At 44.2% G+C, this 15,447-nt stretch overlaps 2 protein-coding genes across 2 annotated transcripts in view; one reads left to right on the top strand and one right to left on the bottom strand.

The window, feature by feature from the left end:
- The window catches only part of PLEKHH1 (pleckstrin homology, MyTH4 and FERM domain containing H1), a 48,007-nt gene extending 41,531 nt beyond the window's left edge, over nucleotides 1-6,476 (top strand). The window contains exons 25-28 of the mRNA XM_075030454.1: nucleotides 350-479; nucleotides 2,046-2,132; nucleotides 2,664-2,810; nucleotides 3,122-6,476. Coding sequence (XP_074886555.1) covers nucleotides 350-479; nucleotides 2,046-2,132; nucleotides 2,664-2,810; nucleotides 3,122-3,298 — 541 coding nt within the window. The 3' untranslated portion in view covers nucleotides 3,299-6,476. The remainder of the gene's footprint in view (nucleotides 1-349; nucleotides 480-2,045; nucleotides 2,133-2,663; nucleotides 2,811-3,121) is intronic.
- A 286-nt stretch (nucleotides 6,477-6,762) lies between these two features.
- Nucleotides 6,763-14,423, bottom strand: PIGH (phosphatidylinositol glycan anchor biosynthesis class H). Its single transcript, XM_075030452.1, has 4 exons — nucleotides 14,111-14,423; nucleotides 11,870-12,079; nucleotides 11,148-11,231; nucleotides 6,763-8,971 (listed from the first exon to the last, which is right to left on the bottom strand). The coding sequence occupies exons 1-4, from the start codon at nucleotides 14,285-14,287 to the stop codon at nucleotides 8,870-8,872; spliced, it is 573 nt and encodes a 190-aa protein (XP_074886553.1). The 5' UTR covers nucleotides 14,288-14,423; the 3' UTR covers nucleotides 6,763-8,869.
- Nucleotides 14,424-15,447: the final 1,024 nt, after the last annotated feature.

Below are 15,447 nucleotides of genomic sequence, written 5' to 3'. Positions count from 1 at the left end.
AATCTATAATTGAAAGACAAGCTGGGCAGGATTTTACTCTAACAGCTGCCTGAGTGTTTGTAGTTACAGTTTTTTAATATATACACCAGTGAGCAATCTGTATGTCACTGGGATTCCTGGGCACTACAGTATCGCTAGTAGTAAAATAGTTGTGGAAGTAGAGAAAATGCTGAAATAAGCTAAGGTTGTACAACCCTCCTGACTGACAGTGCTAACAGTCCTGTCTGTAGTGCTGTGTAGAACAGCCCTTTTGGAATAAGAGGAACATTTATGAACTGTTACAATTTTACTCACCTTTCCTTGGAAGACATTAGTAAATGATGCTGTCTTGTGTCTTGGATTCTGAAAGGCAACTGGTTGACAGGCTGGCGACAAAGTGGATGGTGCTGCAGGGATGCTCTCCACCAGAATGCGTTCGAATTTATTTGACAGTGGCTCGGAAATGGCCTCTCTTTGGAACCAAAATATTTGCTGCTAAGGTAACTGAAGCACCTTTTTTCTGTTCCCGAGAGCAGAGATATACCTATGATCTCTGGTAACACGGGTTGAAAATGCTTCTACTTCAGGAAGGGAAAAAACTGAACAATGCTTTGTTCTGAACAAACAGGTCTGTCTGTACCACCTAGGTTTAGAAAGAAGGACAAGAAGTATGTTGTAAACACTAGGGGTTGCTAGCGTTCAGTAAATAAATACTGAAGGCTCCCTGGCTGGATCAGTTGATCATAATGCAGGGTACTACCTCTCCTTACAAACCTTGCCAAAGCTTTCTCAGGTGGGAATTTCCCTGGTCATCAAGGCTGCAATGATATTTTAAAAAAAACTATTTACATACCACTGGGAGGGTGGAACGGAAGAGTCCCTCATAAATCACACCTGGCAGCTGATGCTAGCTAAAAGGGGAATGGGTATTTAAGTCCTGTTTACTGCTTGACACAGAGCTGGCTGCTCTCCTTGCCACACAAGAGGGGCAAGCACTGCTAATGTCATGTTTCAGAAGCAAAAACTAAAGCACATACTGGGTAAGCTGCCAGCCCACAGGCATCAATGGGAGAGCAAAGAACAGCTGGAGGGTGTGCTTCTTCCAGTAGCTTGTACCATCCTTCAGCCCACCTCAGGCTAGAGCTCTGTACCTATTACCCTTGCCCAAACTAATGTCTTAGCACATAGTGGCTGTCTGAGAAGTCTTGTTTTGGCATTAACCATGTTCCCCAACCTCCTCTATTTGAAAGCTTGAGATAGGTCTTGCTGATGGTTACATGTCTCTTGCTTTGAAGTCAAAGCTGCTATAGTTATGGAATAAAGTCTAAGGATGAAAGGGACCTCTTGAGTAAATATACAAGAAGTTTTCGAAAAGACAATTATTTCCACTGTCAGGATTAAAAGCAGAAGAGGTTACTGGTATTTAAGGTTACTGACACTGAAGAATCAGAATATAGAATAGTTCCACCCAGAGTTTAAATAACATTGATATTTCTGATGTTTAATGTAATTTATAACTTTTCAGTAGCTAAACAGCAAAGCCTATAGCGTTAGCCATGTAATAGCAGATTCACAGGAAAGATTCATGTCATTAGCCATAACAACACATAACTCATCTTTAACAGATAATTGATGCACATTTGTCAAAATCTGTAAGAAAGAAAATTGCACTGATGTAATGCTCTAGTGTTATAGAAACCAACAGGCCTCACTGCCTGCCTGCCTGATGGGAGTAGTGTAAGAACCAGAGCAGAGCAGAACTGCCATTTTGTTGCTCTGTCCTAGCATTTCCTTCAGTTTTAGCTACACTGATGGAATTTAATGAATCTCAGAGCCTTCATTATCATTGCATCTCTTGTGCCACTAGTCCCAAAATTCTATGTAAATCTGAAACCATTATTGAGATTTTGGGAAAAGTCCTCTTAAAAATCAGACTAGGTCAGACCAGTAAGCCTATAGGATTCCCTCTCATTTTCACTTTATCCTTAAAACCCAAGATTTACATCAGAAACATCTTTGTGTGGTGGTCAAGAAATACCTAAATTAATAATCGTCTTTTTCTCTAGCCTATTTTGCCTTCCTCATTGGAAGACTGTCCAGTCTGGATAGCTGTGAATGAAGATGGTATCAGCATACTGGATTATAACACTATGGTATGTTGAGGAACACTGTTTAAGAAAAATAACTTACCTCCGACAGAAAGACATTCCCCTGAGTCCACTTAAAGTCACTAAAAGTTTGTCTTTAACTTCAAATGGATCCAGAAGTTAATTTGTAGAAGTTGGAGATGAGGGAAGTCAGGACTATGTTTGAATGCTACATAAACAAAGGAAAATTACAGCTACAGTGTAAGGTGGGGTTTCACGAAATAGCTAACTGCCTCTTTGATGGGCAGCAAATGTGCTCATGCATCTTGCAAAATCTCAGTGGTATGCGCTTTACTACCACCATCTGGGATATAACAAAGTTTGGACTATTGCTCTGAAGCAGTGTGGCATCAAGCAAGCTAGCAGAAAACTAGAAATGGAATTCTCGCTTGAGCTTTCTCTGCCAGCTGTTACCTATAGAGCCTATTACTCCTGGAGGTCTGGTGTTCTTCCAGTAAGAAGCAAATATATTAGTTTAAGGTGGCCATTTTTTCTTTTACAGAACTATGACTCTTTCAAACTCTCTGTTGTCTGCAGCACTTGAAGGTCTCTTATTCATACTCCTCTGTGCTGACCTTTGGAGGCTGTCGAGATGACTTCATGATTGTAGTCAGTCAAATGAAAGAAAGGAGTTCTGGAAAAAACAGCACTGAAAAACTCCTTTTCACAATGGCAATTCCAAAGGTAATTACAAAATGAACAATGAGTTTCTTTTCAGCTGGCAGCATCACAGCTGGGCATTTTGTAGAAGCCCTAGGGACTGGTACTTGTGGCTGCTGCACTAGCTATATACATTCAATAAATCTCATGTAAGCTGGAACCTTTAATCAAGAGACTTACTCTACCTAATTTTTACAGACAGACCTTCATTTCAAAACTGAACAATTCCATGTGAGAAAGCCATTTGCAAAAGTTATGCAGTCAATAGGTTCTAAAAATCAAAGGGCACTCTTACCTCTAATTGACTACAGTTAATCATTTTCTTTTTTCCCTAGATTGTTGAAGCAACACTTCTTATTGCCAGCTATATTAACTACCGTTCGACACCTTCACTCCTATCTTCTACGCAGCCCTCCCGAAGCAAAACACCTGCTAACAAGCTCTGGGAGACTGAAAGTCGGTGCTTTTTTCCTTCAGTGCCCCGAAGCACTAAGGGGCCCACCCTGCTCTGAGGGCTCATTCCAAAAGACTTCAGGGGTTTGGGCGTTTTTTTGTTTGCTTTTGGGGGGGGGGGCAGTTGGTTTTTTGGTTTTGTGGGGTTTGGGGGTTTTTTTGCACTGCTCTGCAATGAATTGCAGACTACTGATTTTGCTGGTTACACACCTTACTTTAATGCAGGCTCTGATTCCACAGTAGACAAAGTTCCTTAGTGTGGGTAGAGGCAGTGTCCCTTCTCTTAAAAAAAAAAAAGTTGATTTTGGGGACTGTGCAGGAGTTTCCTTTCCATGCCACACTCCATCCAAAATACCATGCCTCAGGTCATTTGCCTGCACAGTGCTCCAGTCACATCACATCTGCTCTTTCCTTGTACCCATTCTTCTTCCATCTCCTGATCTTACTGCTTTGCTTACAAGCACATACATTGTCTGTGATCGCTCCCATTTTCAGCTTTGCACCTGCCTTCAGATCACTGCACACCCTGTGCCTGGAATCTCAGTCCAGCTCTTAAAACTCCTATTGACCTCTCTTCCCCATCATAGCCCCTTCCAGTTATTATCATTATTTGCAATAATCTTCTGTTTGCATCAATCCCTAACTTGCTCACTTTTTACCTGAATTAGACTGCAACCTCTGCAAGGCAGATTTGAGTGGTATATAGGCTTGAATCTGACTGCAGTGGGCTGAACGCACAGTCCTATTAAAAGTAAAAACAAGTGGTAATGGATACTGTGGCATGTGGCATGAACCCTGTACAAGGATGCATCCTGTTGAATACTGCCTGTATTAGGAGCTGCATATCACTGTGTCATAAACTAGATATACACTGAAAAGTCTATTACCAGAGTGTAAAGATTAACATGACATAGTCTGATCAGGTAGTTTAGACATAACTTCAGCTCTATGCTCTGGTTGTGAATAGCCATCATATTAAAGTTTTTATCAGTGTTTAAATTCAATGCTGCCAGTCCCAGAACAACTATTAAGATAGTCTTTTTGCAGAGACTATAATAGTTTTTATGCAGCTGCTTAACATAACCAAGAAGACAATTTAATTTTCCCTAGAGCTATAATGACTCCTCCCTGAAACGGATGCTAAAATTGAAAGACAGAAACTTGCCAAGTCCTTGCTCCAGATGTGAAAAGAAAGAAGACACTGTTGAGAAGGAAAAGGAACTAAACTGACAAGAATAATTCTGATGCAAGTCAAGAATAATTTCACACCTGAAGTGGGGAGTATAGAATCAGAGTTCAGTGGTACTCGAGTATTTTCAATATACAGATGGAAACGAACTGTCTTGGCATGCTGAGGACTCGGAATGACTGGGACTGGAAGAGTGTCAGATGATGCTCTAGCTCCTACAGGACTGATGCATTTTGGGAGTCGAGGCTGTTCTATGCAATAGATGAACTCTGCCACAAGGCTGAATGTGTCACATGCTCCACTGTCAGACAAGCACTTTCAAAAACTCTTTCTGTTAATCACTGTTGTAGATGTTTCAGGATGTGTTTGAAACTTCAGATAATCTCAGACAAAGGAAGACAAGGCAAGCAAATTTTGTACCATTTCTGTCTTTCAGCAGCTGGAACGAATCTTCCCAAACCCCCAAACCAGCTCTGCCATTCTGACTTGACAGAAGCTGTTCCTTTCAAACTCCTGCTTCCTTCATGCTACCACAGCAAGGAGGAGGTAGTCAGCAAATACGTACTCAAATATCTTCTTCTGACTTTCCTAAAGAACGGGGGGGGGGTTTTGATCTCTTTCAAAGGGACTTTGTTATGATTGAGAAAGTTAATGGATTTTAAACAAATAAAAGAAAAATAGCAATTCTTCTTGAAAAATCTAAATCTAACTGGATTGAGTTCAGCTATTTTGATAAGCATTCCAAAAAAGCTAAGGAAGAATAACTGCACTTTCAAAAGTACCATGTGCAACTTTGTAATAATTATGCATTCATGGGCAACTTTCCCAAATTAAAACAGTGTGAATCCAACCATTAGAAAGAATTCAGCAATAGCAAACCAAAGCTATTAGCAAATGAACAAACCAACCATACCAGTGTTTTTACTCCCTAGTACCTGCCACCAACCTTGAAACACCCAACTAATGCATGCAGTGGAGCTGACACTTCAAGAAGTTTTTGTTTCACACTTTTGGTGGGTGCAAAGCCACAAATTAGAAGAAAAATGTTCTAAGCGTATCAGCGTCTTTGTAACACACAAAAAAAAACCCCAAACCTAAACCACCCTATGGTGGGTTGTGGAAACAATACGGCAGACATAAGACAGGAAAAGATTGTATGAACAGAGACCTGATTTGCACATACTGTAATCTACCCCCTTGTTATGAATTTAAGGACCATCCCTTGAAGTTACGGAAAAGGGTAGAAGCTTTCTGAGCCAACAACAACTTTGAAGAAGGTATTTAGTCTTTTTTTTTTCTTACTTTTAAGTGACTATATATCCTGATAGAGTGGCCAGTAGCATGTATTCCCCCCCCCCCCCCGAGTGATCTTAGTATAGCTACATCAGTTTGAATACAGAGAGTGTTATTCCTCCTCACTCAGTCACCTGTGCCTAACACTTCCTCTTGTATCTGAAGGTCTGTTTACCAGCCTGCTTCTTGTATCCCACCAGTAACAAAGCTGCTTCAGAATAAGCTGAGCTGTCATCCGTGCTGGGGATGCTCAAGGCATAAAAGTCTCCAGCTGACAGTTCAGAGGCTGTACTTACCTTACAGTGCTAACACTCATGTCCTTAGGCACTTGTACCAGAGCACACAGGAAGCAGAGATGTTCAATAAGCAAAAGCTGTCCTGAAGCTCATTATTTTCTCCCATAACTGCACTTTAAATTGAGAAGCATGGCATATAGAACTGTTTTTTCTTCCTTATTTCTTAAAAATATTCACCAATACTTGAGTATTTCAGGGACCACCCCACTCTGATGGATATACATAGACCTCCTATTTATAGCTTACCTGACTTCAAACAACCAACCAACCCTGTGTAGTTAATCTATTTTGTATGATTCTTTGGTAGAGAAAACAATTTTTATTTTAATCAATGCTTTTGGCAATGACTATTGCTGCAGAATAGAATGAAATGACAAAAGCCTTTGTTTTCCTAACTAACTGCTGTGTGTATGTAAAAGGCTGTCTGGGATATACTGTGAGATTTCTGTTTGTTCTTAATAAAATGCCATTAGTATGAATTAAACTGTATTATTCTCAGAGTGAAAGAAACTATTTTAAAAGTCAAAATAGTCTCAATGTAAACAAAAATGGACAAAGATTGTTTGGTATCCAGGCACATAGCTGGTGCAGACCTGCCCTAGTCTGATTCCTTGTTTCTCTCTGCTGATCTTCTCTCAGCTTTAGTGGATGACTAAAGTGCACTCTCATGGGCACAGGATGTTCACTTCTTCAAAAGATGGCTAAAACAATCTTCCAGACTTCCTCCTCTGACACAGCTACTTGTTTATTTCTTCAGCGCACATTCTCAGGACTTCATGGGATTTTTACAGCATAGTCAATGTTCCCAGCACACTCTTAAGCCCAAGACTCTGTCCAGTCTGGTGAGACATAATTTATGTTCTGACACGTTCTCCCCATGGCTCAGTGAATCTTCCTGCTGCTATGGTGCTCCTCAAGGGCCTTGGCCACTTCTCCTCCACATGAAGAAACACAGCCTGGCAAAACCACACCTCAAGCCATATGAAACTCAAATAACTCAAGTATACCACATGGTTTTTAGTCAAAGGACTGCTATAGTCGTTTACACAGTCACTCCCAGGGCTTCCTGCCTTTGTTAATGGCCAATTTCTGCCCCTGCCGCAACACCTGCCCTTCCCAGTTCTGCCTGGACTTTCAACCAATCACAGTTTGCATCAGGGTGCAGGTTCACCAACTTTAGAGAGACCTACCAACTTATATTAGGGCAGCACTGGAATTAAAAATCTGGCCAACCCCAATATTTAAAGTATTTATGAGAAATAAAACCATAAAAAAAAAGTAACCTAGACAACATTACCGAAAAGCCATTGGCACATCCCCAAGCTGCTGCCTTTCACTTGGACAAGGAGAATACTTCCTGTGACATGTGCTAACCTGTGTCTTTCAAACTTCATGGCACCGTGAAAAAAAAAAAAAAAAAAAAAAATCGCCTTATCTCTACCATATTGCATGATGGTATATTGCCACATGTTTTAATTACAGATTATGTAGACAAGCACAGTACAGCATTGTATGCAAATTAAGCATGACTCCTAGGCTCCTGCCAACTTGCTGGTTTAGCTCTTGTTTTGACATTTCAATTGTCTCAGTTACATTACTAAGGAGTCACGGGGAAAAAAAAAAAAGAGAGAGAGAAAAATACCAGTTAAAGGTTACAGTAACTTTTAGCTCATCAGCAAAGAAGAATTTCCCAACCTTAAGTTACTTCTGAGAGTACAGATCAATAAAACTTTATTCACGTAGTCATTACGATCATTTTCAACAACACATTTTCCTCATATTCTCAGAGCAATTGATGTAGCCTGTTTAATGCCACATCTTTTCCATGTCCTGTGTCACCATGCCCCCTGCCCCATTCAGCAATGGGTCCACATTTTCCCTGTCTTCCTTCTGCTACTTGTGTATTTACAGAAGCCCTTCTTGTTGCCTTTGACATCCCTCAACAGATTCAACTCCAAGTGGGCTTTGGCTTTCCTAACCACATCTCAGACAGTGTTGCTGCATTCCTCCCAGGTTACCTGTCCCTGCTTCCACCTTCTGTATACTTCCTTTTTGTGTTTGAATTTTGCCAGGAGCAACTTGTCCATCCATGCAGGCTTCCTGGCATTTTTGCTTGACTTCCTGCTCCCTAGGATGGACTGTTCTTGAGCTTAAAGGAGGTGATCCTTGACTATCAATCAGCTTTCTTGGACCCCTCTTCCCTCTAGGGCCCCATTGCATGGGACTCTTTCAAGCAGATCCCTGAAGAGGTCAAAGTCTGCTCTCCTATGTTTATTTCATTAAGCATAATTGAATGCAGCAGTATCTTTTAATTGTCTGTTATTTTCTTTCTGAAATTCTCCTGTGGATTAGGAAGTTACCATCCCAGCCCACACATCAGCTTTGGTATTTAGAGTGGTATATGCTTTTTTCAAACAAAGGGTTAAATAGAAACAAAAAAATGCCTATTTCTGGCAGTCCAGCCAAGGTTACATTATAAGTTTATCATAATATTCTGATCCACAAAAGAGTAAACGTTTGATGCATGTTCTTGCCTCCCTTTGCCCTATTTCCCCATTATTCTCTTCTGGAGAGGCAAGGAAAAGCCTTTTCTGTCTGAGTCTAAAAAGTTCTGCTCACCTGTCTTCATAGCAGAAGATTTCAAGTTTCACTCCTGTGCTTGAGCTGACATTTTCTGTAACAACTCTGTGAGTCTGTGCAGACCTTTAGACCTAACATCACTGTACTGCTGCACCACTTTCTACTCATCTAATTAAAAAAAAACAACATGGGGCAGTTTTGCTTGCTTTTCCATGTGTCTGTCTGAGTCCTACTGCAAGTTTGCTACCTTGTTTTTTGTTTGTTTTTTTTTACTATTTTATTCCACTTGATTGTGGAGCTGTCTTCCTCTGCTCCAGGATTTCTTGACAACTTCTGTACACTTCTATTAAGCAGTCCAGGCGTGGCTTGGAGCTCTAGAATTGAAGTCAAACAACAGACAATCAGGCTCTGAACTGGCTGTAGAAGAGCTGGAAAGCTTTAACTTCCTACTAATGAAATTATCAGGCAGAGAAAGGAATGTGGAGATAGCTGACACAAAGCTGACTATCAGAAGCATACATATATAAGGGATGCAACAGCAAGGTATCTGTAGCTGATTAGCTTTCTTACATTAAGGCAATGGAGAATAGATTTCCCTTTTACATGTTCACTGAGAAATAATCCACCAAACTCCAGAAAGTGTTTGATGTAAGCTGGTGATAAAGGAATGCAAAGCCATTCCATAAGCCATACCTGCTCTGTGATGAAAAACGCCAGTCCCTAAAGCTGTCAGGTCAAAACACACAGCACCATTCTGCAGTTAGCCTGAATCTCTCACCAAATCAGAAAGCCTCCCCTTTCTCAGTTCACAGTGACAGCATGAAAGAACATCCACACCTCCCAACCCATTAACCTATGCATTAGGCCATAATCCCTCTAGAGACCTACCAAACAGCAGATTTCCATACACTAATCCACCATCCTAGAAGACCTCCACCCTGAAAAAAAATCTACCTTCAGGGCAGAGAATTTAGACACCTGGTCCTTGGCTTCTGCTAGTACTGTCAACAAAAGGACAACGGAAGGTTAACTGAAAACATCAATTCACTTCACATGAACAGCGAATGGTGGTCAAAGTATAATGATTTTCCATCACTTCTAACCTGGACCAGATTAAAACCAGCAAGGAGGTGAAAGTTTCCCAGTCCTACAGTCCCTATGGTCCCATGACTTCTGAGCTCCCAAAACAGCATTACTGTGTAAAGTCCATCAAACGCCTCTCCTTGCAAGTGTTGCTTAAGAGAACAATAGGTCAATTCAGCGCAGAAGTGCTCCTGGGCTCAGTGACACGGTAAATTGTATTTTTGAAGGCTGACATAACTTAGAGGAACTCAATGAAGGAGATGCAATAAAGTTACTAATTACTTCTCCTTCAAAACTAAGTAACATACTAACTTGCACGTTAAAGTGATAACTACTGACAGGTAATGAATTGCAAACTGACACAGCTCTTTCTGTACCTCCTTTGCTGGTCGAGTCAACTCTGCCAATACTAAGGTATTTCCATGAAAATAAAACCGTTCAGAGTTGAGCTAGAAAAAAAGAGAAACTACACAATTGCCAGGCAGTCTCTTTGAAGCTGGAAAGGAGCATGCATAACGAAAACCAGGTTCCTGATTGCAGCTCTCTGGAATTTATTAGTCATTGATTTCCAGCAAATCCATCTTTTTACCTTGACTATGTGTGAAATACTTAACTTATATTATTGTTAGTCTTTATAATTGTGGGACTGAGTTAGCATCAAGTATCAATGGAATAGTCTATTTATACCTGTAAGTATTTAGCTGAAGACTAACTGTATCCAGTCATAAACTGGATGTGGACTACAAAATGATAGTCACCAGCAGCAGGTGAATTAAGGAGGACAGAGAGGGCTATAAACCTCAGCAGTCTAAGGTGTGAGGTACCTCTACTGCTCAAGGATCAGGGCATTGTTGTGTTAGGCATGTACATGCAGAAAGAAAATCCATCCCACAAATGGTATTATGAACAGTCAGAACAAGTTAGCAAGAGAAGAGAAAGGGGAGACAGGGTAACGGTAAAGCAAACAAGTTATTATATATTAAGCAAATTGCTCACAGCTTGTACTGTGATCTTTGTCAACGGGTGAGACAGGGAAAGTCATTCTAATGCCAAGGAGGTTTTTATGAGCACTTTTGGCACACAGAGCCGAGAGAAAAATAACTGCAGCACAGTGCCATAGTTATGGTGGTAACACCGAGCATAAGACTACACAGAAAGCTGTACGAGTCCTCAGTACCCTACGTGAGCCGAAGACTTCTAGTTCGCCCAAACTCCTGGTTGGGTTCAGATTGACACAGCTCCCTGTTCTTTGAATGGAGGGCAAATGAAAAAACCATCCCCGGTACACAGTTCTATGAGACTTTGAATGCCACCCATTCCACAATGCTGTAAGACCCACCCTGAAGGCCCACTCAGGGAAAGGCAACTGTAATCAGCTACCTGTAGTGGAATAAAGATACGCTTAGACAACTGGCATGCACACACAGACCACAGATCAGGATTTCTCCACCATTCAGTCAAACTCACCTGAAAGAGTGGCACAACCTCAGATACTCCCTGAGGATCTCCAGGGTCCTGGAGGAGGATGCACAGGTAGTAGATAACTTTTTGCTACAAGACAAACAGATAAAATCATCGGAGTTAGAAAATGCTACCAAAGTGCCTGGAGTTATCACAGAAAGAGGATCTGTTTCAACTCATTGGGCTGAAGGCCAATTACCCCAGGCCACAGTCAAGTCTGCAAATTTGTATCTATAGCTTTCCTCCCTTCACACAATAAAAAAATAATTCTACCTGTGTTTTTTTCTATCAGATTTTTAACCTGAAATGAACACACACGTGCTGGAAGGGTAAGGTCTGCTTTTCTACAGGAGCTTTGCAGCAAACCCCAGCAAGAAAACCCCAGCAACAGGAAAAATCCTCTCTTGTGTTGTCTATCTTCCTATCTCCAAAGTCTTGACTACTTATGGAGTTTGGCATCAACAGTACAACACAAAGAACTAAAACCACTAGCTCAGTCTCAGGGGCATTATCCAAGGGATGGATCTGGCTTTTTGAGGTTATTTGTTTGGCTTGAGTTCTCCTTTAAAGAGAACAGATTAAAGAGAGAAATCTGAAACAAAGCTCCTGATGTCAGTAAAGCTATGGATGGTGCTGTGTTTAATTGCTCTGGTAAATCACGCCTATGAAAATATAGTGGATGTGAGTGTGCCCGCAGATGCACAAGAAGAAAGACTCTGTATGATTACCATATGGATGGCTTCATTGATAACCACATCCTTCACTTGACCCATCTCAATGAAGGTTGTGCTCTCTCTCCCTGAAGCATAGGATGAGGTCACCTGAATGCCGAGTGAGCCGATGACCAACAAGGATTCCTGGTCAACTTTCACAAAGTGCAGGTATATGATCAGGCCAAACAGCGTGATGAAGATAGCAGCAGAAAGCACCATACTATTCTGTAAGACAAGCCAAGCAAAGACGGAGCTCTGGTCTTACAATTAATTGAACATGGCTTTAGAGAAAGTAATACTGCACAGTAAATTATAGCATTAAAGCTACAGTTATAAGGCAATTTTACCTAGGTGAAGTCCTTTTATTCACCCAGCTGGCTGATATACGTGTAATGAGATCTAAATCAAGCCTTCACAGTATCATCTGAAAGAACTGGGAGCTGAAACTGAAAAAAAACTAGAAAACTATTCCCTTGTAAACTTAGTGCAGAAATCTCAACCAAAACCGGCTAGTTACATCAATGACAGCGTATTATAGACATGTCTATAGAGATGATGTCACTGACCGAGAAGTGTTGTGAAGTGTTTACTAGAACTGAGGGTTGAGTCTCAGAGGGGAAGAAAAATCTTTTAGGAAAAAACACTGGGCTAGTGGCTTTCTTCTTAGAAACTACAAGTCTAAACTTGTTCAACCTCATCTCTCTTCCTGCCTTAAATACCAATCTAAAGAACATTTGCTTTCTCCTGTGCTTTGTCTGAGGAGGAATGTCTTTTGCACACTGCAATCTTGGGATTGGTGTTACATAAAATAATACATAACTGATGAAACTATAGTCAACAGTAAGTCATCTGAAGACTTGTTAAGGTAATAAATCCTGAAGGTCCGCAACCTACAACCTATTTCTGGGACATGTTTTAGAGAGCTCCAGGCCGCATACCCATGAATCAAAGTATAACTGACACTTCCTAAAGGACCAGAACTGCATGGCCCTACCGCTCAAGCTGGGCCTGTACCACCATGTGAGGTAAAGAAGCCGTGGCCACATTCAAACAGAAAGGACGCAGGACTTCTCTCAAAGTTTGTCATCATGGAAAAAAAAACAGTCATGAATTACAGACACTGAAATCCACACGGAGAGGGACTTTCAGATCTGGTTTCCTGGCAGAAAGGAAGGCTTACAGTCACTTGTGTACAAGCTGCACGAGCACAAGGAAAACCAAACAGGGGGGCAGTGGGTGGTAACCACTGGCTGGGGTGTATGCTTTTGTAACAAATAAAACTCAAACACAGCTTCTCTTCCAGCTAGAGGAACTTGAATCATCTTTTCACGTCAGAAACCTACCAACTGACTCCCACGCAATCTCTGTCTTCATTTCTTGGGAAAGACTACTGAAAAAATTGAAGTGCAACAGTCATAGGTCACAGTGACCAGCTTCTTCGGTCAAGCTACTGACTTCAATCTGGACGTTAACTGCTCTGGGTCTACCAGTTGGTCCCTCCCTGCAAGTATGGGTCACAGATCAGATATCTAAAGCAATACTTTTGGGTTTATCACCAGCTTCTGAAATCTGTACTGCCAAGGTCCTACTGCCTCAGCTGTGACGATGATGTCCACGGTGCAGCGCTCTCCGAGTCACTCGGTAAAATCCCTTCAGGGACTCATGATCACTCTTGCCTTCTTCAATATATACTTTACTGCAGATTCCCGCAACTCGCCTCTCCAAGTAAACACCCGTTATTTGGACTCACAAGAACGCGCCAGGCATCACTCAGTACCCCTACGTCCATCGACCCTGTCCGGCAAGAGGCGACAAACCAACGGAGGCACCCGAGAAGCCGCCGAGAGCGCCCGGGCCGCAGCCTGCGGGCCCTCGGACGCTGGCTAGCACAGCTCCCTCCTTCTTGCCACACGGGCGTCGTGGTCCGCCACCGCCACGTTCCCCGAGCACGGAGGGTGCCCGGGGTACACGGACACCGGCCCCGGCCGCCTTCCTGGCCCGCGCTGCCCGCGTCCAAGCAGCGGCTCGGCAAAGGCCGCGTGTGCGTGGGTCCCTGCAGGCCGGCGGCCGCTGGGGACACCCGCTGCCACCCAGCCTCCTCCGGGACGCCAACCGCCGCCCCCCCCCCCCCCGGGATTTCCGCGGCACACAGGCTCAGGGGAGCGGCCGGGCCCCCCCTCGGCGTTTGGGCCGCGGAGGCGCGCGAGGGGCGGCGGGAAGGGGCGAGGCCGGCGCCCCGCGGCCCGCGGCGGGTACCTCGCTGAGCACGAAGAGCCCGTAGGCCGCCAGCCAGACGGCGGAGGTGACGGCGCTGAGCGAGCGGAGCTGCAGGCGGGGGCAGCGCACCGCCAGCTCCCGGCAGGAGGCGCTGTGCTGGCGGCGCCGCAGCGCGACGGGCGCCCCCGACGCCGAGCGGTACCGCCGCTCCCCCATGCCGCCCCACCGGAACCACCGAGCAGCGGCCTAGAGCGGCCCGCCCGGCTCGACGGTACGGCCCGGCCGCACGCTTCCGGCGCCTCGCTCGCCGCGGGAAGAGGCGGGTGCCGCGCACCGGCGGGCGGGTGCTGCGCCCCTCCCCTCCCCGCCCCCCCCGCGCGCTCGCGGGGCGCGTGGGCACCTCGTGCGGGGGGCGCGAAGCCGTCGCCGCGGGCCCCGAGTGGCGGGCGGGGCCGCTCCTGCCGGGCCTACCGGGCCGCACCGGGCCCAGCTCCGCGGCGAGGCGGCGACGGGCCGGGCCCGTCCCGAGCGCGGAGCGGAGCCGCAGGTGAGGTGAGCTCAGGGGAAGCCCTTCGGGCCTGGCTCCCCCCCCTGCCCCACGGCGTCTCCCCGGCAGCCTCCCGGGCGGGGGGTACGCAGCCGGCTGGTAACGCTTGGTTCAGCCTCACCAGGCGTCCTTCCTTAATCCTGATCGCCGTCAGGAGCGTCAGCAGTTTGCAGGCGTTGGCGATTCACTGCTTGGTGCCTCTGATTTTTTTAACCGCAGTTTTAAACGACACAGGTGTTAGTGGTGTTGTGCATGTCTCTCGCCACAATGAAGAGAGACGGGGTTTTTTCGTCATTTGCCAATTCCTGCTATGTAAATGTACCTTTTTGTCCTTTACTACAAGCTCTTCGGGTTCTTTTCAGTAATTTTCTTTTTTCAAAGTTTAAAGCAGTGTTTTCTGGCTAATACATTGGAGACTTGGCTTTGCATACAGAGACTTTGTGAGTCTTTGTATTGCGTTCCCTCTAATACTCTCAGTTATTACTTTGTATGATTTGCCTGGCAGTGACATAAAGCTACAGAAAGCTGCCATTTCCAAACCATCATCCTAACTCCTTTGCCCTTTTTATTTGTTCCCCCTCTCCCACAGTCCTGTAGGGTCACCATTAGCTTTAATTGCAGATACCCTCTTTCTGTGAGCAATTTACTTCCTTCATGGGATCTTCAGAGCTCTTGGGTGGATGCTATATATATATAAGCCTGTTAACTTGTAAGGGCAGCAAAGGAGTCTGTAATGGACGTAAGAAACCACCGGGCGTTGAAGAACCTGTACCAAGGCCTTTGCTCAGCCTAGAGGAGTGGGTGATGGATGGCACTAGTGGCAGACGGG

This window comes from Buteo buteo, chromosome 6 (assembly GCF_964188355.1).
Source record: "Buteo buteo chromosome 6, bButBut1.hap1.1, whole genome shotgun sequence".
Classification (NCBI taxonomy): Eukaryota; Metazoa; Chordata; class Aves; order Accipitriformes; family Accipitridae; genus Buteo; species Buteo buteo.
Note: the sequence above shows the minus strand (reverse complement) of the source record. Positions and strands in the feature narration are given on the sequence as shown.

Coding starts and splice junctions, on each gene's coding strand:
- PIGH (XM_075030452.1), bottom strand. CDS start 14,287: ATGGGGGAGCGGCGGTACCGCTCGGCGTCGGGGGCGCCCGTCGCGCTG. Junction 12,080..14,110: donor GGCTCTTCGTGCTCAGCGAG/GTACCCGCCGCG, acceptor CTTGTCTTACAG/AATAGTATGGTGCTTTCTGC. Junction 8,972..11,147: donor AGGTTGTGCCACTCTTTCAG/GTGAGTTTGACT, acceptor CTTCAATTCTAG/AGCTCCAAGCCACGCCTGGA.